We start from the raw sequence: 23,189 nt of genomic DNA, 5'->3' as shown, positions 1-23,189 counted from the left end.
AAGCTTCCCCATTCTTCTATACATGTTCAACACAGATCATGACTATATTTCTGAAGCACAGATCTGACCACATCATTCCCTTGCTCAAGTGTGTTCCATGATTCCCAGTTGCTTCCAGAATATGATATAAACTACCCAGGCTGTAATTTTAAACCATTCCCAATCTGCCTCCAGAAACATTTCCAGACCAACTTCATTTGACTCTCGTTCACACACTACATTCCAAGCCAACAGGCCTCCTGGCTATTCCCTGGACTTGGCAGCCACTCTCTTACCTCCCTGCCTTCGCCCAGGCTGTCCCTTTCCTTCCCCATGCCTGCAAAACATGCCCTCAATGGCTTTAAAGACTAGCCTGGCCCAGCTTCCTAGAGGAAGACTTCCCAGATGTGCTAGTTATGGAACACACTGTCCCTTCTCAAATTTTCTTGCATTTACTTATCAGTTCACACAATATCTCCCCTCCCTACAAAGTAAGCCTCTTGAGGGTAAGAGCCACGCTTCTGTCTGGGTAACTCCATCTCTTGGCACAGTGTGTGGAAGAGCCTAAATGCTTGTTATTGTTGCAGTCAAACTGAATTGAATTAAAAAGAAAATGACCTATCTAGGTTGTGGGTTCTGGGGAAGGGCTGCAATTAAGATTGGTTGTGTAGACTACACTGGTGGGATCTCATCCTGATACTCCATTCCAAAAGAAATGTTCGTTGGTGGGGGTGGGGTGAGAGCTAAATATTTGGCTTCATCAGTCTGGAGTTTCGGATCTAAAAATGTCCACTTCTACCAACACATAGTAACAATTCATCCATAATTTAGATCCTTGGAAAGTAACCTGGGAGGCTGAGAGATTAGATGATCTGCACCAGTCACATAGCTAGCATGGGATCAAGACAGGGTTTGAACCCAACTCTACCTGACTTCAAGGTTGGCCCTGCATTCTGTAATAATAAGGCTGCCCATTCAAGATTTGTTCTTTCTGAATTGCAAACCTCTGGTGATCATGGAGGGTAATGGAGTTATTTTGACAATGCTCTTCCAAGTCCTCTTGTGACAAGGTAAAATGCAACACCCCCTGCTCCCCCACCCCACCCGCCACCCACACACAGCACACCCGGCATAGATTTGACTTCTCTGCCAAAAAGGAGGAAAAAATGAAACAGGCCCATTTCTTCCCCTCCTGTGTTCAAAGCCTGGAAGGGGGCCAGCACCCTAATCAGTTCTCATTGGCCCTGGAGGAATCACAACCTTTTGTAAAACATAATAAAGGGCATAACATCATGATAAAATGCATGAAAAGGCAATGCCTTTGGTTGGGAACTCAAAATAATTCAGCAGAACAGATGGATTGCATTGGTTTGGCCTTATGGAGGACATGAAAGAGCTCATTTTATGGCAGCTCCAAAGTCAGGGAAAATGTCCAACTTCCCGTGGACCAGTCTGCGTACCTGCCTGAGCCTGGAGGTCTCCGTCTTCTCTAATCATTTTTGAGGGAATGATGGATTAGGCAATGTTTTCCACTGGAGAACCTCATTTTCTGAAGCTGTTTCATTCACTGTCTCTCTCTTTGAGGCTCTGTTTACATGGAGATTCCCACAGGCATACTCTGTCCGCAATTTTGCAAATGAAGAAACAAATTAAATGGAAAGAATGCCAGAGTTGGAGGCCGAGGTCTGGGGTTCAAACCCCACATCTGCCACTGACTACCTGTGTGCCCTGGGAAAGTCAAACCAAGTCCATAAGAAAATCCTATCACTTTTCTGGGCCTTAATTTTTTTTTTCATTTATAAAAAGAATTGAATTAGGTAACCTCTGCTTATGAAGCATTTACTCCATGCCTCCTATGGGCCAGGTCCTGTGCTATACCTTGAGGATACAGAGATATAAATACAAGCTCGTTGGTGAAGTAGGGCACTAGTATTGGGAGGGGGAGGAGGAATCAAGAAAGACTTCATGTAGAAGGTGTTATTTGAGTAGCATCCTGAAGGAAGCTGGGAATTTCGTGAGGTGGTAAGGAGGCAGATCATCCTAGGAATCCAGAAAACAATCACAGGCCAATCACATGGATTGAAGTTTAAGCGCTGTGTGTGACAAACAGAGATCTCTAGTTTTGCTGGTCCACAATGTGTGAATGACATACAACAAAGGTCAAGTTGTGCAGGATTTTTAATCCTAAAAAGAAGAATTTGTATTTGATCCTAGAGCCAATAGGGAGACATTGGAGTTCACTGAGGAGGAGATTTACATGGTCAGATGTAAGAAAATTCCCTTTGGCAGATGTCTAGAGAATAGAGTGGAGAGATGTGGTCAGCGAAACTCGTTGGGAGGCCAACAGAATAATCGCGGTGAGGACCTGAACTAAAGTGGTAGGTGTGGGCATGAACAGAAGGTATTGTATCTAAGTAGATCTCACAACTACTTGGATATGTAGGGTGAGAGAATGAGGAACCAAGGATAATTCTGCATTGAAGGACCTGGAAGACTAGAAAAAATTGGTGGTCCTCTCAACAGAAATAGGAAAATTGGGTAGAGGGGAGAGTTTGGATGGAAAAATAGTGAGTTCTGCTTTGGACATGTTGAATTTGAGATGTCACTAGAATGGTCCATTGGAAATGTCCAGTGGGCAATCAGTGATTGAGAATGGAGTTCAGAAAAGAAGATAGGGCTGGATATATAGACTTAGAGTTATCTACATAGAGATGAAAATTAAACTCATGGGAGCTGAAGAAATCACCAAGAGTAAGCGTAGAGAGGGAAGAGACAGAGCTAATAACAGAATACTGGGGAACATTTACAGTCAGGGGACATGATATGGATAATGATCCAGCACAAGAGACCAAGAAATGATCAGAGAGATTGGAGGACAATGTCACAGAAAAGTCAAAGAGGGAGGGTGTGGACAAAGGAGAAGGTGGTCAATCCTAGAAGGCAGAGCAGAGAGCTCAATGATAGGGAAAGAGAAAGGGCCAATAAATTTGGCAATTAAGACATTATCTGGAGTTTGGCATTGTGGCGGAGTGAAAAGAGAGCTGGCCTCAGAGCCAGGAAGACAGAATTCCAAGCACTGGCTCTAACATATACTGGGTGTGTGATCCTGGGTAAGTCACTTCACCAAACGGCTGCTCTGGCAACTCTGTGAAGTCACAGAAAAGATGCCAACCTGCATTAACAGACAGAACTTCCTTCCATCAGAATTTGCATCTCTCCTTTCTTCTATCTTTAATAAGGAAGCATTGGGAGCTGAGGAGCTCAGAAAAGAAGCAGAACGTTTAGTCTGAGAATTGGCCAATGCATGACTATTTGGGATTGACTCGGTCGCTCTGCCCTGATGGGCCAAGATTGTAGGGAGATGTTTCCGGGAAGCAGAATTGTTTGGATAGCTCTTTAGGAAAAGTGGAAACCCCATCAGATTAGAACACATGGGACAGCATCAGGGAAGGGACAATATAGTGCTGTACACCATTTCTTTTTTCCGCACTGGACTTGTACAGGGAACTCCCAGGGAAGAATGCCCTCTACCAATGGGGACTAGACCCTGCTCTGTCGCTTTCAGTCTTAGAGAAATGCTCCTGAAATGGCCAACTGGACTGTTGTAATAGTTGTAGCTGTTGCTGTTCAATTGTCTCAGTCATATGCCACTCCTCGAACCCTATTTAGAGTTTTCTTTCTCCAGATACTGGAGTGGTTTGCCATTCCTTCTCCATCTCATTTTACAGATGGGGAAACTGAGGCAGAGTTAAGTGATTTGCCCAGGGTCACACAGCTAGTAAATGTCTGGGGCTAGCCTTGAACTCATGAAGGTGAGTCTTCCTGACTCTAGGCCTGGTGCTCTGTGCACTATGGTGCCCCCTAACTGCCTCCCAGTTGGACTACTCCATGCCTAGATGACAACAAAGAGCAAAATGATGATGGAAGCTGACATTTCTCTAGCACCTTAAGGTTTGCAAAGCGCTTCACAGACATTTTCTCGCGGGATATTTATACCAAACCTTTGCAGTAAGTGCTATTATTAGACCCATTTCACAGAAAAGGAAACGGAAATCTAAGGAGGTTAAGTCATACAACCAGTAAATTACAGGACTGGGATTAAAACCAAGATCTTTCTGTATCTCAGCCCAGAATTCTAGCCACGATATCACACTCAACAACCATGGTTCTCAGAGATGTACTGACACTTATACAAAAGGGAACAACAGTACCCAGAGAGCCTACAACTTAACTATTTAAAAAAGCAGCTATAAAGGAACATTTCTAAATGTTCGCTTCAAAATACAACTTGCAGTAATACTTTGAGACAAGAAAGCTGATCTTGTGTACCCCTGCTTATTCCGACACTAACGATGATCATGGATGCACACAGTGGAACTCTCAAATGGTGGGAAAACACCCTGGCCCTCCCCTCTCCATTCCCATCTTGTGTTTATCGTAGTGATGTAGCTAGCTTCTTATCTTACCACTTTCTAAACAGATGGAAAAGCAGCCACTTTTCTTCTTTCCTGTTATTACTAACCTTCCACATCCACTCTTTTTTTTAAAATTAAAGAATAAATAAACAGCAGCAACAAAAATCTGTACCTCTCTTTCTATCCATAAGGTGGTCAGGGCAATGGTGGTCGAGTTTTTTTTTCTAGCTCCATCCCTGGCTAGATTACCACTTATGGGAGCCAAGCACCCCCAAATGTGCATGACTGTCTCAGAATAGTGATGCTGCCTTATCTCCCCATAGGATAACCAAAAGAGATTTTCATTTAGAGGCAATCCACAGAACTCAGCAATTCACAATCAATTTCTCAGGCATTAAAGAGAATTGTACAAGCTCGACCAAGCACCAACCTATTCCCATGCTGCCGTCTAGTTAGATGACTCTAGAAAACACATCTTGGGAATCTGACTTAATCTGAAGTGTTCAAAACTCTGCTGGGCTGGGGACAATGAGAAAATGAGATCACCAACTCAGTCATTAGAGATCAGAGCTTACTTAAGAACTAATTGACCTGTATGTATGGATAGACGATAGATAGACAGATAGATAGATAGATAGATAGATAGATAGATAGATAGATAGATAGATAGACAGATAGATAGACAGATAGACAGATAGATAAATAGATATTCAAGTTATAATTATATATAGATATCCAATTATATGTACATATATAGATATAGATATCAATATAGGTACGTAGATATTGGTATTGATATGAAAAACAGACCCTCTGGGCATGGAGGTGTGGGGAGCAGGGCTCAACTCTTTCTCACCTCCTCTGATATACAGGAAGCCTTTATGAAATCCAGACCTTCCATTCACGTAATCTTACAGGAAAATCGGAAATCATCAGATAAGGGGCAATAGAATCTCACTTCCCTGGAACAGAATCATCCAATTAATATTTAATTTTGGCACTTTGATATTTTCAAAAACTTCAGAATGGATATTACTCTGGATAAAGCCACATACAAGGAGTGCGCCACAGTGACCCAAGTCTTGGGCTTGGCATGTGGATACGTGGTTTCAAATTCTGCCTCTATATTGGCTGTGTGACCCCGGGTAACTCATTTCACTTTTCTGGGCCTCAGGAGACCTGATGAAGCAGAGCTCCGATCCTCTTACTGTTGATTTCCCTTCCATCATTGTAGCTCTTGTTTGCGTTGTTCTGGTTCTCCTTTCTTTGTCCTGCATCAGTTCAAGGAAGTTTTCCACATCTCTTTGGATTCTTCAGAGTTGCCATTTCTTTCAACACAATACTATGTAGAGAATCATGGGATCCCCGGTTTAGAACTCAAAGGGGTTGTAGAGACTGCTGAGTCCAACCCCCTCATTCCACAGATGAGGAAAATCAGGTGTAGAGAGCCGGGACGTCTGGGAGACAAGAGGGGAGGTGACTTGCCCAGCGTCACACGGCTAGAAAGTATCTGAGGAGGCATATGAAACCAAGTCTTCCTGACTCCAAGTCCACTGCCTTAACTGCTCTGCCATGTTGCTTTGAGTACATCCTAATAGTAATAACTCACATTCATGCAGCAACTTTGTTTGCAAAGTACTTTCTAGCTCATTTCATCCTTACCATGACCCTGTGAGGTAGGTACTGTTATAACCATTTGAGAGGTAGAGAAACTGAGGCTCAGGCCTAGGATCACAAAGCTGGTAAATGTCCCAGGTAAGATTCAAATCCAGGTCTTACTAACTTAGAATCCTGCTTTCTATCCACTATCCAATACAAACCCGATCTAGTACAGTTGGCACCACCACTCCCCCAGTCAATGGGATGTGGACATTATGTGAATAAGTAGCCAACGTTTGCAGGTGAGAACACTGATGTGCCCAAGGTCCAGGAAGGGACACAGCGAGGGTTTGAACTCGTGCTTTTCCTACTTTGTGTCTGAAAGTTGCACCTCAAAACCCGCAGCATGGGGGAGCCTCCAAAGCTTGTAGTCTGAAGAAGGGTCCAGCAATGAGATACAACACACTGGAGACTTGCCTTCCTTTCTCCTTGTGGTGGGGAAGAACAGGGAAGCAGTCAGGCTACCCGTCTGCCATTTTGGCCCTGGTTACATAGCTAGCTCATCTTCTTTCCCTAGAAGACATACCCCAAAGGTGTGTGTCCCTGTGACAGAGTCCACTGCATGATTAGACCCCAAAAATCCTTTAAAATATCTCAAACAAATCTTTGTACAACTTTGTTTTTCACATCTATAGTGAAGAGAAACCTGCCAGCTCCTGAAAGGATGAGTTCCTTCAACTCTCTCCTCTCTGGCCACCCTCTCTACATCTTCCTGGTCAGTTTTCTTTTGGTTTCTACTCTTCTCCCCAACCCTTTCCCTCTCCCCTAACCTTCCTTCCTTCGGTTCTAGAACCATGAACCATGATCAACAATTCTGTTGTCCTAGAAGAGGCCTGTCAGCCTATTCCCCAAAAGACACACTCATTATTCTGATAAATTTCTGAAACAAAGCATTCCTCCCTAGCCCCCACTGCCCCATATGTATCATTTCCCCCATGAAAATGGAAGGTCCTTGAGCCTTTAAAGAGTCTATCTGCTTTTATTTTTATTTTTTATTTGAATATCCAGCCCTAAGCACAGTGATTTGTACACAATAAATTCTTTTTCATTCATCCTTCTGTGCATGGCACAGACTCTAGGCCGTCTTGTTGCAACAATTTGGCTAGCAGCTGCTGTGGAGGTGAAAGACAAATACAAGCCCAACAAGAAGAACCTGCCAGCACAGGTTCTTTTGATTTGCTCTGTTGAGGAAAGTAACATTAGGGGGTTAAGAATCTTATTTCAATCCAACATACAAAGATCATTCACTTAGTTCAGGGGAAAAAGCCAGCACCCTGAACTTCAGCGCAAATACAAATTACAAACATACATTATAAACAGACCAAAGACAATTCATAGCTACCAAGAAACCAACATCTGAGTTCAGAAGCCAGGGAGCTCATAACAACTGCTGGCCCAGAGTCACATGCCACTCCTCCTGTGGCTCAGAGCCCCCAGCAAATAGTTCTATTCTCTCTTTTTATACACTCTTAGGCTTCATCAAACGTCATCTGAGCGACCAGAACTCACGCTTCTACTATTGGCTCTGGTCTTAGCAGCTCCCCTTAGGACCCTGAGGGCTTCATGCCCACATAGGCTTAGCACCTAGTAGATAGGGGTTTGGGCCTGGGGCTTTGCACCTACTAAGGCTCAATCAAAGACCCTTAATTTATCATTCTAAAACAGTAAAAAAGAAAAGTCCCAACTTAATTGATATTATACCTCTCCTCTGGTGCCTTACAATTTGCCATCCCCCTTCCTAACATGTGAGCTCTGGACAATTGCTGGCACAATGACCACCTGGCTCGTAGGCACTGGGCAGCAGCTGGAGGTTTGGATGGTTTCTTGATCAATAGACATTTGGCCAAGATTCAGCAGTAAGACCATCCCCTTCCATCCCTCTCCTCCCTTTGATAGGAGTTATGATTTCACTGGCACAGAGAGCCCACAGTGAAGAACAGCCTCCTCTGATGCCAATGGCCCTCCATCTGCTCAGTGCCCTCTGGAAGCTCCTCCCTTCCCTGGGCCCCAGTGACCTCCTTTTTCCTTACCTCACACTTGCTCAGGAGCCCTGTTTCTTGCAGGCGTGACCAGATGCTCTGGATCCTCCCAGCATGCTCAGGATGAAGGGCGGGGCGGCCACAGATGCATTGGTGCTTCAGCATCAGGGCGTCATACACCACACCTTCCACAGGGAAAGAACACAATGATCACAAATTAAAGAACACTGCCTAGGGATACCCTTCAATCTTCTGGGGTCTGGAATTTCGGCAGATGTGTATAGGGGAAGTGGGAATGGGCCAGGGTGGGAGGTCCCCCACCACTGAAGATCACAGCTCCATCTACAGCCAAAGGGATGGGCTCCCAGGTGCCAAAAACTCAACTGGGTCCTAGATCTAGAGCTGGAAGGCCCTCAAACCCTCTGGAGACCAATCCCTTCATGTGATATTTGAGGAAACTGAGGCCCAGAGAGGTGGTGACTTGCCCAAGATCAGAGGCAGGATTTGAATCCCCCTGACCAAGGGCTCTTCCCATGGTGATGAGGGGTTCTTAGGTTCATTAGGCTGGGCTCAGACAAAAGACTTATGCTTCATCCCTCAGACTCTATTTGAAGTCTCATCAGATTAGGAGCAAAGGCAAATCAAGGCCACAGGCTTTAACTGAGTACCTACTATGTGCCAGGCATTTTGCCAAAGCTTGGGTTCTCCTGGAATGGCCTTGAGGACAATAAGAGCCCAACTCCTTACATGTGAGAGCATTGGTGGAGGATTTTAATGGGACAAGTTAGAATAATAATAATTATTATTGGGGCAGTTAGGTGGCATAGTGAGTAGAGCACTGGCCCTGGAGTCAGGAGGACCTGAGTTCAAATCCAGCCTCAGACACTTGACACATGTACTAGCTATGTGATCTTGTGCAAGTCACTTAACCCCAACTGCCCTGCCAAAAAACAAGACAAAAAGAATAATAATTATTATTTAATGCAATCCTCAGGGAAGAATATAATTCTCTAAAAACAATAATCTATGTGTGTATATGTATGTATATATGTGCATGCATACACAGAGAGAACCAGAAGGCAGAGAAGGCTTTGCTGGGGGCCCTGGGAGAAAGCAGGACTTACATCTTGTGATGGAGCCAGGGGCCATTTCCCATGCATATGCTAATGGACAGACGTCAATGCCCACAGAACATACTCATCAGTATGTCAAGAGCAGCCTGGGAAGGGTTTGAAGTTACTGACCTGGCAGGTTGTTTTGTGTGTGTTTTTTTAAGAAATGTCAGCTAGGATCTAAAGTCTCTAAGGGTAGGGGTGAACATTACTAATATGTATTTTTAGATAACTTAAGTCTGCAGAAAACTTATGTTGGGATGGCCCACAACTTCTTTGTTATGCCTTATGCCTAAAGACAACCTGGTGTAAAAGGAATCAGAGCCAGGAAAACAACACGCCCAGTAATGACAATGATGGCTGTGACCAGCTGATTGTGGGGACCAAGATTGACCCCAAGGAAGACATAGAGAAAGCCCCTCCCCCGGCTTTTTTGCAGAGGGTGAGGACCATGGGTGCAAGACACTGTCACCATCATTAGGCTGCTAAAATTTATTGTGTAGTTTTGAGAAAGAGGCTTTGCTTTCCTGATTTCGAGTTCTTTGTTATGAGGAATGGCTCTCTTGGAGGAATGGAGGAAGAGACCCATTGGAAAATGTGGCCGATATGAAAGCAAACTAACAAAAATACAAATATTCATTTCCACACATACACACATGCACACACAAAGACATGACAATATGTCTCCATTTCATGTAAAATTGGTATTGCTCCACCCTAAAAAAATGAAACTCAGAAAACTGATTTTGTTTTGCATTTCTACTCATAAAATTGAGTGAGCTTCAAACATCCTTTCATTGATGAAGTTCTGGTGCTGGGTGGAACACCCAAGGCCTGTCACTTCACACCAAAGCCATCCTGGCTAAGTCACGAATCTCTGGGGCTTCAGTTTCCTCATCTGAAGGAGAATTTGTCACACTAATTGGTCTCTAAGACCCTTTCCAATTCTCAATCTGCTTCTTGACTCCAGGCCTTGCACTGTATCCACTGGGCCACCCAGCCACACATCAGTAACTAAGGGACCCCAAAATCTCTATGCAGCAGAGCTCTTTACCTCTGCCTCACTACTGAGAGGAGCTGGTGTGGGTGTCCATGATCCAGGTCAGGGGATCGGTACATGGCTTTCCCCTTTAAATCTACAAGAAATAATACCAAGGTCCTTGACCAGCAATGGCATTTAAAAAGCCAAATAAAGGAATTTTCATCATTCTTTAGGTAGAGAAAATCATAAAGGCCTTGGGCTTTTCTGTGCTCATTATGTTACACCTAGAAAAATGTGTACGTTTGGTCCACGCAGAAAATGATCTTTGATATCATGTGCATTATAATAACATGTGGCTTGTAGGGGAAATTGGGGTATGGAGGTGAGCCAGAGCCACATGTAGGTGGGCAAAGCGGAGAGGGTGGATTTCATTTCCTTTGGATTCGGAATAGAACTGCATGAAAATCTGCCAAATGAATATTGTAATTATATGTGTATAGATATTTATGGATGGATGTATTAATCCCACCATCAGTTTCACGGTGATTAGCTGAGCTAAAGCGTACCTCAAGCATGTGCCTTTTTTAACGTACTAAATGTCTTTTCTCTTAAGTACTAATAAAGCTGAGAAAATTGAATAAAGAGGTTCTCACTGATCATTCTGGGTAAATACAATTACCCAGGTATTTTTCTTCTTGGGGTGCTCACCTCAGACTCCATGCTAGAATACAGTCAAGCACTTAATGTTCATTCAATAAGAGAGATGGTGTAGACATGCTTTGGAGTCAGAGGACCTGGGTTTGAATCTTGACTTTGTCCCTATGTAATCCTGAACTGCCCAGGGCTTTAGCTTCCTCCACTTTTAATTGAGGCGGTTGGGCGAGAAGGCTGTGGAGGTCCTTTGCAGTCCCAGTGGCTCAGTGGATAGAGCAACAGGCCTGGCATAGGAAGATCTGGGGCCAAATCTGCCGCTGTGAACCTGGGCAAGTCACTCCACTTCCTTCAGACTCAGTTTCTGTGTAATGGTTATAGTAATGATGCCTACTTTCAGTATTTATAAAGCACTTTGCAAACCCCAGAACACTATGTAAAAGTTATCAGTATTACTATCCTTTTATCTAGAATCCTTCTCACTGTGACATCTCAGCGAGCACTAGGATGGGGCAGGTCTGGGGGTCCTGTGCTGCCCGCATCACTTCAGCCTCCCTGAGGAGGAGCACATGAAATCAAAATCTTTTCCCTCAAAGCCATTCATTGAACCGAATGTTTCCCTCATTATCTGCTGGCAAGCTACTAGAACGAGAGCCACTGTGCAGCCACATCCTCTGCTTTTAGGCCCCCTCCCAGTGACCCAGGGAGCTTTTGAGATGAAAAATCACTTTTCCCCCTTGCCCTTTGGTTGGGAGAGTTTTCCTTCTGGATGAGGACTGTTGTCTGCCTCTGTTTCATTATGGTCCCGGTAAAACATCAGCTCTGTGAGGGCAGGGACTGCTTATTTCTGATGCAGTGGCTATTGTACCAGACTGGGAGTTGGCAAGGGCAGGGTTTAGGGTCTGATACTAACTAGCTGTCCCTTAAAGTCCTTTATCCTCAGTTTCCACATCGATAAAATGGAGGCAGTCGCTGTGAGTCTCTAGCAGATGTCACATGAAGTTGTTGCAAAGTCATGAGTACGATGGCGATGCCAGCCATTGTTACTGCTGTCCCTATACAGCCAGCCCTTCACCCTGAGCCCATGCTTTAGTGAACAGCTCTTGGGTTGGACCGGAGGGTTGTCGAAATGGAACGGCATTTCTCCAGGCCTGCCCAAACACTGTTCTACGAACACCGACTTCCCCCCACCCCATGAAATCTCAAGGGAGTCAATGGAAAAAATAAAAACAACTCTGGGAATGAAAAAGCATCAGGAAAGCGTCACCCTTCATAACACTCTCCAACAGACCAAGAAAAGAAAATGTTATCAGTAGGAAACCATTTTACAGGAGTAGACGGCCACACATGTAGGCCCCATAGGGCTGGCCTTTAAAACTTAAGCAAACATTTTAATTAAGAAAGTCGGGGACGTGGGTAGGGAGGTTGTAAGGGAAAGATCTCTCAATCTCAGGTAAATATTGATTTTTTTTTTGAGAATGCAAAGACTCTCCTGAAAATGATACAGAGTATGAGAAGAAGGCCTCTTTTTCAGGGAAAGGTACCAGGCTTTTGATAGGCTCGGGCCCACCAGTTCCCAAACATATTCCTACAGGCAGTGAACAAATTCTTCCTATAGACCCCGATGCAGCTAACCAAAGAATGCACAGGAGCCAAGGAATAAGAAGCTTCCATGTTCGCCACACAGAGGCCTTGGGTCATTTGGAACATGTCGGCTGAGTTGTTCCGGCCCACAAACAAGAAGGATCACAGGAAGTGGTTAATGTAGGAAGGCTGCTAGGACGTGGAATGCTGGCTTGTGGTACAGTACATTATAAAAACGAATTCCTAGGACAACTTAATCAGAGATACCTATCAAAGCTAAATACCTTGGCCGGTCCACTCATCGACTGTAAATCTAAGATGGTATCAAGGATTAGGCTGAGGATTTCGGGAAAGGTATTTTAGCCTTTGCAGGCATTGAGGGTTGCATGAGGACACCGAAGCCACAAAAAAACAAGGTCTTGCTCTGAGTTTTTAAAAAAAGGTTTTTAAAAATCCCCCAAAGAGACAGTTTGCTAAATCCTTTGGTAAAAAGACACATATGGATTCACTCCGTGACCCGATGAGGTGACATTTAGAAGAAGTGCTTAGCACAATGTCTGGCACGTAGTAGGTGCATAAGAACTGCTTGTCTCTTTCCCTCATTCTCTCCATTCTATAGACAAAGGACGAAGCCACCGAGAGCATCTTCCATCTGGAAGCAAGCTGTAGTGGGTTGCTGTAGTCAGCTAGGTTGGTCCCTGTAAAAGTGACCAATTGCTCTGAATATACTCTGAGCATGTCCATGTGGAAGGACATTCCAAAGCTTCTATGGACTTTGAGAAGGTGGGCTCACCTCCAGGCCACAAGGAGGTACCAGGGGGTGAAACTTGAGTCCCTGTCTATCTGCATCATCTTATCCTAGAAGACAGTGCTAATCCATTGTAGATGGAGGGAAAGGGCCCACCACAACCACACACACACACACACACACACACACACACACACACACACACACACCTAGGAATGTGGAAAAGATGCATTGGATCCCAACTCATTCCTTGTGGAGTGTTCGCCCCTATGCACCATTCATTGGGAAAGGCTTTTAAAGAGGAAAATACCTCCATGCTCATAATTACATTTCCCTTTGGAGTCAAGGAGGGAAGTTGAGAGTGGTAAGCGCCGCTTTCAGCCTGCCCTAGTGGCCAGAAGCCAACACTGTAGAGGAGGAAGGGGGAAAGCTGGGGCCGAATGGGGAAAAATGGTTTTTGGCACGAATATTTGTGCTATTTTTCCCCTTTCCAAAAGGGGCTGTGCACCTGTTAATGTAGGAGTAAAACTGGTATGTGATAACAATTTATGGGGCTATGATTGCTAAGCCCCAGATTTATCAACTGTAGCAATTGTCTTGTGGCCAACACAACCTTGTAAAATTAGGGCAAAGGAGGTTCATGTAGAGCCTGCCTACTACTAGAGGCATTAGGGGCATTGAAAGGGGTGCATTTGGCCTGCCTTGTTAGACAGCAGTCTTTGCGGAGACCTACCAGTCTCAGAGACACGTTGGAGCGCCTGATCCGTGGCTGGATGAGGCACCGTTGGGGCAGCAGGGGAAGAGAGGGTCCTGGAGATGAGGAGGTGTTGGTCAAAGGCTTCTGTGCCAACTGTGGCCAGCTGAGCTTGGTATGTTGGGAGTGCATGTCCAGGCTGAAGCTCCAAGAATGACTGTCACCAAGAAAACAGTACAGGAGAGAGGAACACATGGAGAGAAACAGGTCAATAAATTAAGTTCATTAGGTCAATCATCATAAATGGCGTGAAGCGGCGGAGAGAAAAGAAAAAGAAACCCAAGGCCTCATCGATAAATTCAGGCAGCAGATGTTTTCCCACTGACAGCCACAGTCGGCCTCCCTGCCTGGTCCTGGGTGATGGCAGGAAGCCTGCCTGTCCAAACTGGGGGAAAGAAAACACCTTTCTCCTCAGAGGGAAAGACGTGACCAAGGCTTCTTTTATATCTTAGAGCAACACCTTGGACTCGCTCCATCAATCATAAATCAATCGACAAGAGACTATTAAAAACCTACCATGTTCTAGTCAAGTCAGCCTCCAGACTGTCGGCACAAGCAATCAGAGAAACCTTTGACCCCTGGTAGACTCCAGTCTTAAACACCAAGAGTCAAAGCGATGTGGCTTCTTGTGGTCTGGGAAGGATGGCACTGAAGCAGTTTCTCCAACAGCTTCGTAGTGACTGTAGGATAGTACTGCTATCACTCTCTGTGACTCCATTCCTGGACATAGACACTGGAGGGGTTTGCCATTTCCTTCTCCAGCTCACTTGACGGATGAGGAAACCAAGAAAAACAAGGTCAAGTGACTTGCCCAGGGTTACCCAACTGAGGCGAAATTTGAACTCAAGTCTTCCTGACTCCAGGCCCAGAGCTCTATCCGCTGCACCACCTACCTGCCCTGCAGTTGAGAAGACCTGAGTGTGAATCCTGCTCCAGACACTTATTAACCATATATTCTTGGCCAGGTCTTTATTTCTCTGAGCCTCATTTCCCTCTCTAACATGGAGATAATAATAGAACTGACCCTCCAGAGTGATTGGGAAAATCACATTACATCATCTATGTAAATTGCTTTGCAAACCTTGAAATGATATGCAAAGTTCAGCTAGCTAGTAGTAGTAGTGATGGTGATGGTGGTATTGATGGTAGTATAGGAAGCACCAAAGGGCAGAGGACTTGTATCTGCATCAAAACAGACAGTGTAATCTTACCACTGAAACCCTTAACTCCTTCTTCTGGGACTCAGTTTCCTGAAATGCAAAATAAATGAGTTTGGCTGCATGAATTTTGAAGCTCCTTCCTAGGCTGGATCTGTGGGGCTGGGCTCTAATGATCCCCAGATCTACGAAGTCAATAGTCAATAGTGAATAAACATTTATTAATACATACTGAAGGTGTGTGTGTCAACATTTTCCAAGTATTTTCAACTATATTTCTCAAACTGTTCAGGTCACAGAATCATAATGATAATTGTAATAACTGCTAAGGCTTTAATGTTTACAATTCTGTTTAAAGTTCACAAAAGTCTCATCTGAGTCTCTGCAACAGCCCTGTGAAGCAGGAACAATATTATCCCCTTTCTACAGATGAGGAAACTGAGGTGAGAATCAAAGGATTATAGAGCCGGAGGGGTCTCTAAGGGGGTCATCACATCCAGTCCCCCGTCCTTCAGGAAGGTTGCATGTCAAACACAGATGGGCAACTATCCCATGTGGACAGCGCTCTGGAGGAGATTCCCAACTGCCCAGTTTTTACAACCTAAAACTCCAGGAAATTCTTCATTTCAAGTGGAATCTCTCATGCTTCGTGTTAAGCCTCCTTCTTCTTGAGGCACGCCTAGCAGAGACAGAGGACAGCTGGTCAGAGCGTGTGGCCAAATAATCCTTCATTGGTTTTTATGAGGGAGCTGGACGACCAACATTAGCATCTACCTTTCAGGGACAGGAGAACAGAGCGAGGGAACGTGCCCAGCTCAACCCAATACGAACAAGGCTGAGAGTCAGAGCTACCATGTTGATGAAAATCCAGTCAAGTGATTAATCCTCTCTCTGCATCATACGAGTGTTTCAGTGTGATACGCTCACAAAGCACACGAGCTTCTGTAAATACCTGCCATGGCTAAAAGTGCTATTGTATTATCTCACAGGATTCTTGCAATAATCCCAGGAGGGCGATTGCTACAGATAAAGTTATTCTCACTTATAGATGAGGAAAGTGAGACCCAGAGAGAGTTAGTGATTTGTACAGCATTAACACCTGGAAAGATGTTCAGGGAGAAGACTCGAACCCAGGTCCAATGCTAAGTTTAATCCTCTACCCACTACGCCATCCTCTTTCTCTATATGGCCTTTCTCCAGGAGCATATGGTCTAGTCGGGGAGATAAGATGCGCACAGAACTAAGGTATGAGACAACATACCAAACTGTAAAAGACAAAAAACTAGTAAGTAAAAGCAGAAGGTAAAGGGAAAGAGAAATGTGATACAAATTCCTTTGAAAAATGAGAAATCCCTAGTTAAATAATTACTCTCAGAAAATCACTAATGGCATTTCTTTACTTATCAATGATGCCTCTGTACAAATCCACAAATACAAGTGCTCATTAACAACTTAATTTCCATGGTCATTATCATTAATAACCAAATAGTTACTGTGTGTATGTATGTGCATCACGCACATGTACACACACATACACACGGGGTGTAGGATACGTCAGCTTGAGGTTAGTGATGCATCCTCAAACATGGTGGGAAAATCTTGAGCGTTAAAATTCAGTTCAAACTTGTGGGCACTAACTGCCCCTGACCAAGGCGCAAAACTTCACTTTAATAGAGTAAAAAAGGGTTGGGATTTGGAAGTTCACAGAGCCCTTTCTGTCCATTGTTGCAGGTCACCTGCACAAAAGCATCAAGAGAGGGTTCACAGGCCCTGGCGCCTCCGTTTTAGGAATGACAGAACTGAAATTCCCCGACTTTAAATGGCTTGCCCGAGTCACTCAGCCAGGAGGTGTTAAGGGCAGGATTTGAAACCAGGACTTACTGACTGAGGCTGGCTGTCTCCCTGTTATGCCACACCGTCTCCCACCTTACATACGGAGTGCTTTAATATCGGTCAAAACACTTTTTATGGCTCGTCTTTTTTGAGCCTCAGAACAACTTGTAAAGTCTGTATTAAAGGCTTTATTGTACCCATTTCACAGAAGAGGAAGTGGAGGCTCAGACTGGGTAAGTAACTTGTCCAGGAGTGCAGAACTAATAGGGCTTAGAGGTAGGATCCAAATCTGGGTCCTCTTGGGGCAGCTAGGTGGTAAGGTAGATGGAGCACTACGCGTGGAGTCAGAAAGGTCTGAGTTCAAATCCCAACTTAGACACTTACTAGATGTATAACCATGGGCAAGTCACTTACCTTTTGTGTGCCTCAATTTTTTCAATGATAAACTAGTGACCGTAATAGCACCTACTTCCCAGGGTTGTTGTGAGGACCAGATGAGCTACGTGTTAGCACAGTGTCTGGTGCATGGTAAGTGTCAGAGAAATGTTGGCTATTGTCAGCCACCATGACTTCTTGGCTCCACAGCCAGCATTCCACCCATTGGACCACAATGATCAGTTCGCCATGCTGGCTACAGTGATGATGGGGATTTTAGAACAGGACCAGGTGACTCATCAGTAAGCAGTTAAGACTCTGATTTCCCATTCCACAGGCAGGCGACTAGTCAAATGACAACGTCCAGCCTTTTATCCTACTTGGCTGCCGCTGGATAGGGCTGCATCCGAGTCATCACCCAGAGGGGAGGCAAGAGCTCCTGGGCTTTTCCAAAGGTCCAAAGGGGAGAATGTGTTTTTGTTGAGCTCTCCTCCCAAGGGGCTCCTGGGTAACTGGTTTCCCATATGAGGAGTGGTGTACAATCCCAAGGGAAGCTTCCATGATATTGTCATTCCCATCAGCAACAAAAACACCAGCTGGTTCTCCCAAGAATTTTTTAAGCTTTTTAAGCTAAACTGGCTCTAATCATATCTCAGCCCGGACCTCAGAGAACACTGAGCTGAACCTTGGTGGTCCCTGCTCTCCTGCACTACAAAGAATGGGAACTCAGTGTCCCAAAAGCTTTCAATGCAAGATTGGATCAGCCCTCTTGGTGCATATCCAACCCTTCCTTATTCCAAACATGCAGCCTTATTTTCCATAGAAACTAATTAACATATCCCAAAAACATAAAGCCAAGGCAAATCTTTATATGCACGAGCCTATCTTACTCTCAAAATATGAAGAATTTATAAATAACATGAGATGCTCTGTGACCCAAAAACTGAGGATAATATGCATATGAAGACTACAAAGTTGACTATTATGTATGGCCTCCCCCCCAAAAAAAAATGATGCAGTCACCAGGACTTGGCTTCCAGTATAGTCTGTATATTTACACACACATTAAGAGTGATAAGGATTGGGAGGTGTTCAGTGCCCACACCTGCTGGAAAGAGGACTTAGGGGATTCTTCTGATTCCAACTCAATTAGTGACGCAGTGGGCAATGAGGAACCTTGGAACCACTCTCCTTCACTTGCAGGCTACAAATGATGCTTTAATAACTTCCCCTTGGAAAATATATCAGTAGCTTTTAAAATACTTCAAGATATCTTCATGTCAGAGATAACAGAGAAACCAAAATTGTATGGCCAGAGCAAAATGATAGTTTAAAAATTCAATTAAAAAGTTATTGAGATTGAATACTAATGTGCTATAAGAAACAACAAACAGAATGGTTTCAGAAAAACCTGGGACGACTTTGAAGAACTGATGCAAAGTGAAGAGAATAGAATGGGAAAACATTGTATATAGTAACAGGAACATTGTGAGCAACTGTGAATGACTTAGCTATTCTCAGCAATATAATGATCCAAGACAATTCCAATGGACTCTTGGTGGGAAAATGCTGTCCACTTCCAGAGAGAGAGGTAATGGATTCTGAATTCAGATTGAAGCATGCTTGTTTTTCTTTCTTTTTCTTGGATTTTGCTTTTTTATTTTGATTGGTTGGTTGGTTTCTTTTGGGGGGGGGTCTGTGTTTTCTTTTTAACACGGCTAAAATGTTTTGCATTATTTCACAAGTATAATCGATATCAAATTACTTGCCTTCTCAAGGGAGGAGAGACAGAGAGGGGGGAGGGAGAGAATATGGAACTCAAAATTTTCAAAGCAAATATAAAAAATATGTTTACAAGTAAATGAGAAATATTTAATGAAATAAATAAAAAATACATTGGAAAAATATGTATTAAGTGCCTGGGTTAATATATGAAGCACTTTGCAAACCTTAAAGGGCTATATAAATCTATTATTACTATCATTATTTTAACTGTACAAGGCACTCTGCTGAGTATGGCACCCAAAGATTCTCTTCAGGGAAGCCACATTCTAGTGTCAGACATGGGATGCAAAGGATATGTAGCCAATAAGTAAAAGTCAACGTGGCCAATGAGAGATTCAAAGGGCATTAGAGGTCAAACTTCACTGTTACCAGATCAAATCCAACCAGCATGTGTTAAGTGCCTATTTATGGCTGGGCCATAGAAGACACCAAACCCAAAGTAAAACCATTCCTGCCCTCAAGGAGCTTCATCCTACGGGAGATACAGTATAGAATTCAGCAGGTATCTGTATCGTATTCTAAGGAGGGAAAGCGCACTAATAACTAACAGACTCAGGAAAAGCCCCAAAAGTTTAAGATTTTCTAAATGATTGAGAACATAAATTCAGCCACTTTGGAGTTAATCTTATGGCCTCAAAGCCCAGAGGAATTTAAATCCATGGGAATTTTGCTTGAGTAGAGACCACAGAAATAGGCTGTTTCTGAACTCCTGAGCTAAATAAAATGAGGAATTATTTTCATCATGAAAATCATGGAATCAAAAATTTATGGCTTGAAGAGCCCTTGGAGGTCAACCAGTCCAACTGTTTCACTTTATAGAGTAGGAAACCAGGGCCCAGAGAAGTGACTGGTCCAAGCCCACACAGGAAGTGACAGTGCCAGAATTCAAACCCAGACCCTTCTGCCTCCAAATTCAGCAACCTCCCCCACCCCACCCCCACCACCGTGCCATGCAACTACGCTTGAGTAGGGCTGCTCATATGGTTTGGTCTTACTTGTTCTTTTTGGCAGCCGAAGTTTGACAACAGCCTCCAGACCAATATTCCAGGAAACGCTGATGCGCTTTGACTCAGCCAAGTGCTGGGGGACAATGAGAGGCCATGTCTTCCCAGGCCTGGTACCCACCCAGTGCTGCCTTCTGAACAGTCAGGGAACACTGAGATGAAAACAAGAGTGCTCTGGGAACAAAATCTGAAAGTAGGTAAGCAATGGTCAATGAGTTCTGAAATGAGAAATCTCTTGGCCTTCCCTTCATTTTCCTCATTGGTACAGAAAGAGGTTCAATGAGAACATTATTATGTAAGTTACTAGTGCTTCTCCCTAAAATTAACTTTTACATATATATAAGTATGTGTGTATATGTGCACGCACATATGTATATACACACCCACACACAATATCTTTATATGTAAGTATGGCAGCTAGGTGACACGGTAGATGGTGCAGACCTGGAAACTCATCTTTGTGAGTTCAGATCTGGCCAGACTCACGATTGGCCTTTCTACCTAAAATTTCTCTTCAGTCCAAATTATCCTTTGCTCAGCTCAGCTGCCAAGTGATTTTCCTGAGCAACAAGACCAGTCATGTTACTCTCTTACTCAACAAACTCCCATGGCTCCCTATTACTACCAGGATTCAATTCTCTGGCATTTACAACTGTTATCAACCACCTGTCCACTTACATTATTCCACACTATGCTATTTCACATACAACGGACAAACTGACCATTTTACTGTACCTTATACACAATACTCTATTTCCCACCACCGAGACTTTGTATTAGCCCTAGGTCTCCTTCAAGGTTTAGATTAAAAAGCATTGTCTACGTGAAGCCTTTCAGGAGCCATGAACCCTTAAGCCCCTTTGCTAGTTTTTTTCTCCCAGAATGCCTCGCATCTATTTTCTATCTATTTATACATGTGTTTATTGTCTTTCCTGATGAGATTGTAAATTCCTTTAGGGTACCAACCTTTGGCTTTTATTTGACTAATCCCAAAGTTTGCACTATGCCTGACGCATAATTGGTATTTAATAAATTCTTATTGGTTGATTTTTAAAATTACTTATTGGTATCATGTACTATTCCCTTCCTCTCCCCCTCCCCCATGCAGTAGAATGTAAGGGTTTGAGGGCAGTGACTTTTTTGTTTTCCATCTTTCCAACCCCAGTACCTGGCATGGTTCCTAGAACACAAAAGACACTTTAAAATGCTTTTGGGATGGAATTGAATTGAACTGAAATGAAAAGACCCCTTGTTATCAGCAGACGGTAAAAATGACAGGCCGAGACGCCTCATCTTGCTAAAACAATGACTTTAGAGTCCACTGTATCTCAGAAGAAATGGCTGATGCTAAAGAAGGTGAGAAGATTTCTCTACTACTCTCCATACCCACTTGGACAAGTGTGACTCATTGACCCTCTGTGTTGGTGAGAAGAAGGCCTTTCTCCCCACTTTTGACCTAAACTTGAAGTCTGACTAAACGATTTACAATGCTTCCACCAAAGACAAGATATTCTGATTCTCCTCAGAACGCATGCTGCCAATTACCCACAGCCCCCTGCCAAAGTGTTTGTCCAGGCCATTTGGCTTGAGTAAAAAGGAAGGGAAGGATATACGATCAGCACTGTATTGCTCTTGGCACCTCACCACAAGCATCCTTTTCAGCCCAGACAAGTATCTGGAGGAGGCAACATATCCCACTTGTAACAGTTTTTAATAATGTTATTAGAGAGGATACATATTGGCCACTGTAGGTCAGGGTGCAGACCGCTGAAGCCAGTTCCCACCCAGACTCTGCTCTGATGTACTAATCTACTTCTCGTACCTAAAGAAACTCTGCCTCTCAAACCCAGGAAAGAGTGTGCTTTTCTGGAAATGATGGTATTCACGGTGATTTCCCTAATTACAAGCAAGTCTTTACTGGATAATGAAGAAAAATGTCACCAGGATGACAAACCCTGATATTAGCAACATCAAATTGGGATTCTCAGCGAGCAGATTCTTCAGGAAACCATCTTCAGCACCAATGGCCCCATTTAAACATCCACAGAGCTCTACAACCTACCATTTTCTCAATCCTCCGCCAATGAGTGACAGGGAATAAATATACCATGTACCGTCCATAATGCTTCACAGGGCTTATTTTAAGCACAAGTAGATAGAAAGCTTACATGGTCCCTTGTTGAAATGTCAGCTTTTTGAGGGCAGGGACTGCCCTTCTTTATATTCAAGCACTTAGCGCAACAGCCTAGAAAGTCAAGCCAACAAGTCAAATCACTCAATTGACTAAGGTCCTTCTAGTCAGTGACTCTGTCCTTCCCTTTCCTTGTACCTGTAGCTCTTAGCACACAGTAAGTGATTGATGAAGGCCAGTTGGCTAAGTGACTGATCATCCTCATATTCATCATTGTTCTTTGGTCATTTCAGTTGGATCCAACTCTTTGTGGAGTCCATTTGGGGTTAAGTGACTTGTCCAGGATCACTTAGATAGAAAGTGTCTGAGGCCAGATTTGAACTCAGGAAGATGAGGCTTCCTCATTCCCAGCCCAGCATTCTCCGCACTATGGCACTACACAGCTGCCCTGAACATCCTCATTTTAAAATTCAAGTCTGGGTGCTATTGGAGAAAGGTATTACCGAGTATCTCTTGTCAATATTAGTGAAACAGGTTTCTGACCTGTCACCAAAATGTGACAGATTTTCCAGGCATATAGAATGTTCAGCTAACATCTGAGAAAGTTCCCCAGTTGCCAAGGTAAGTGATCATACTCTTATCATTCTCAGTTCGTGCATTTATATCATCTCTGTATCCAGAAGGCCTCCCCATCCCACTCCCCCATCCTCCTCACCTCTGCCCCAGTACCTTTTCCTTTTCCCTCTGTTGTGAATAATAATAATGAAAGCTGCCAAGAGTCCAGGTTAACTTGGGGTTTACTGGATAGATTCCTGCCTTCCTTTCTTTCTTTTCTCTTTTTTTTCCCTTCCTTCCTTCCTTCCTTCTTTCTCTCTTTCTCTCTTTCCTTCTTTCTTCTTTCTCTCTTTCTCTCTTTCCTTCTTTCTTCTTTCTTCTTTCTTTCTTTCTTTCTTTCCTTCTTTCTTTCTTTCTTTCTTTCTTTCTTTCTTTCTTTCTTTCTTTCTTTCTTTCTTTCTTTCTTTCTTTCTTTCTTTCTTTCTT

At 43.7% G+C, this 23,189-nt stretch overlaps 1 protein-coding gene across 1 annotated transcript in view; it reads right to left on the bottom strand.

Annotated features, from left to right (window-relative positions):
• HDAC9 (histone deacetylase 9) overlaps positions 1-23,189 on the bottom strand; it is a 606,615-nt gene that overhangs the window by 272,261 nt on the left and 311,165 nt on the right. The window contains exons 13-14 of the mRNA XM_036759616.1: positions 13,843-14,020; positions 8,084-8,217 (exon numbers count right to left, since the gene is read on the bottom strand). Coding sequence (XP_036615511.1) covers positions 8,084-8,217; positions 13,843-14,020 — 312 coding nt within the window. The remainder of the gene's footprint in view (positions 1-8,083; positions 8,218-13,842; positions 14,021-23,189) is intronic.

The sequence above is a fragment of the Trichosurus vulpecula genome, chromosome 5 (genome assembly GCF_011100635.1).
Source record: "Trichosurus vulpecula isolate mTriVul1 chromosome 5, mTriVul1.pri, whole genome shotgun sequence".
Lineage (NCBI taxonomy): Eukaryota > Metazoa > Chordata > Mammalia > Diprotodontia > Phalangeridae > Trichosurus > Trichosurus vulpecula.
This window is presented reverse-complemented; position numbering and strand designations above follow the sequence as displayed.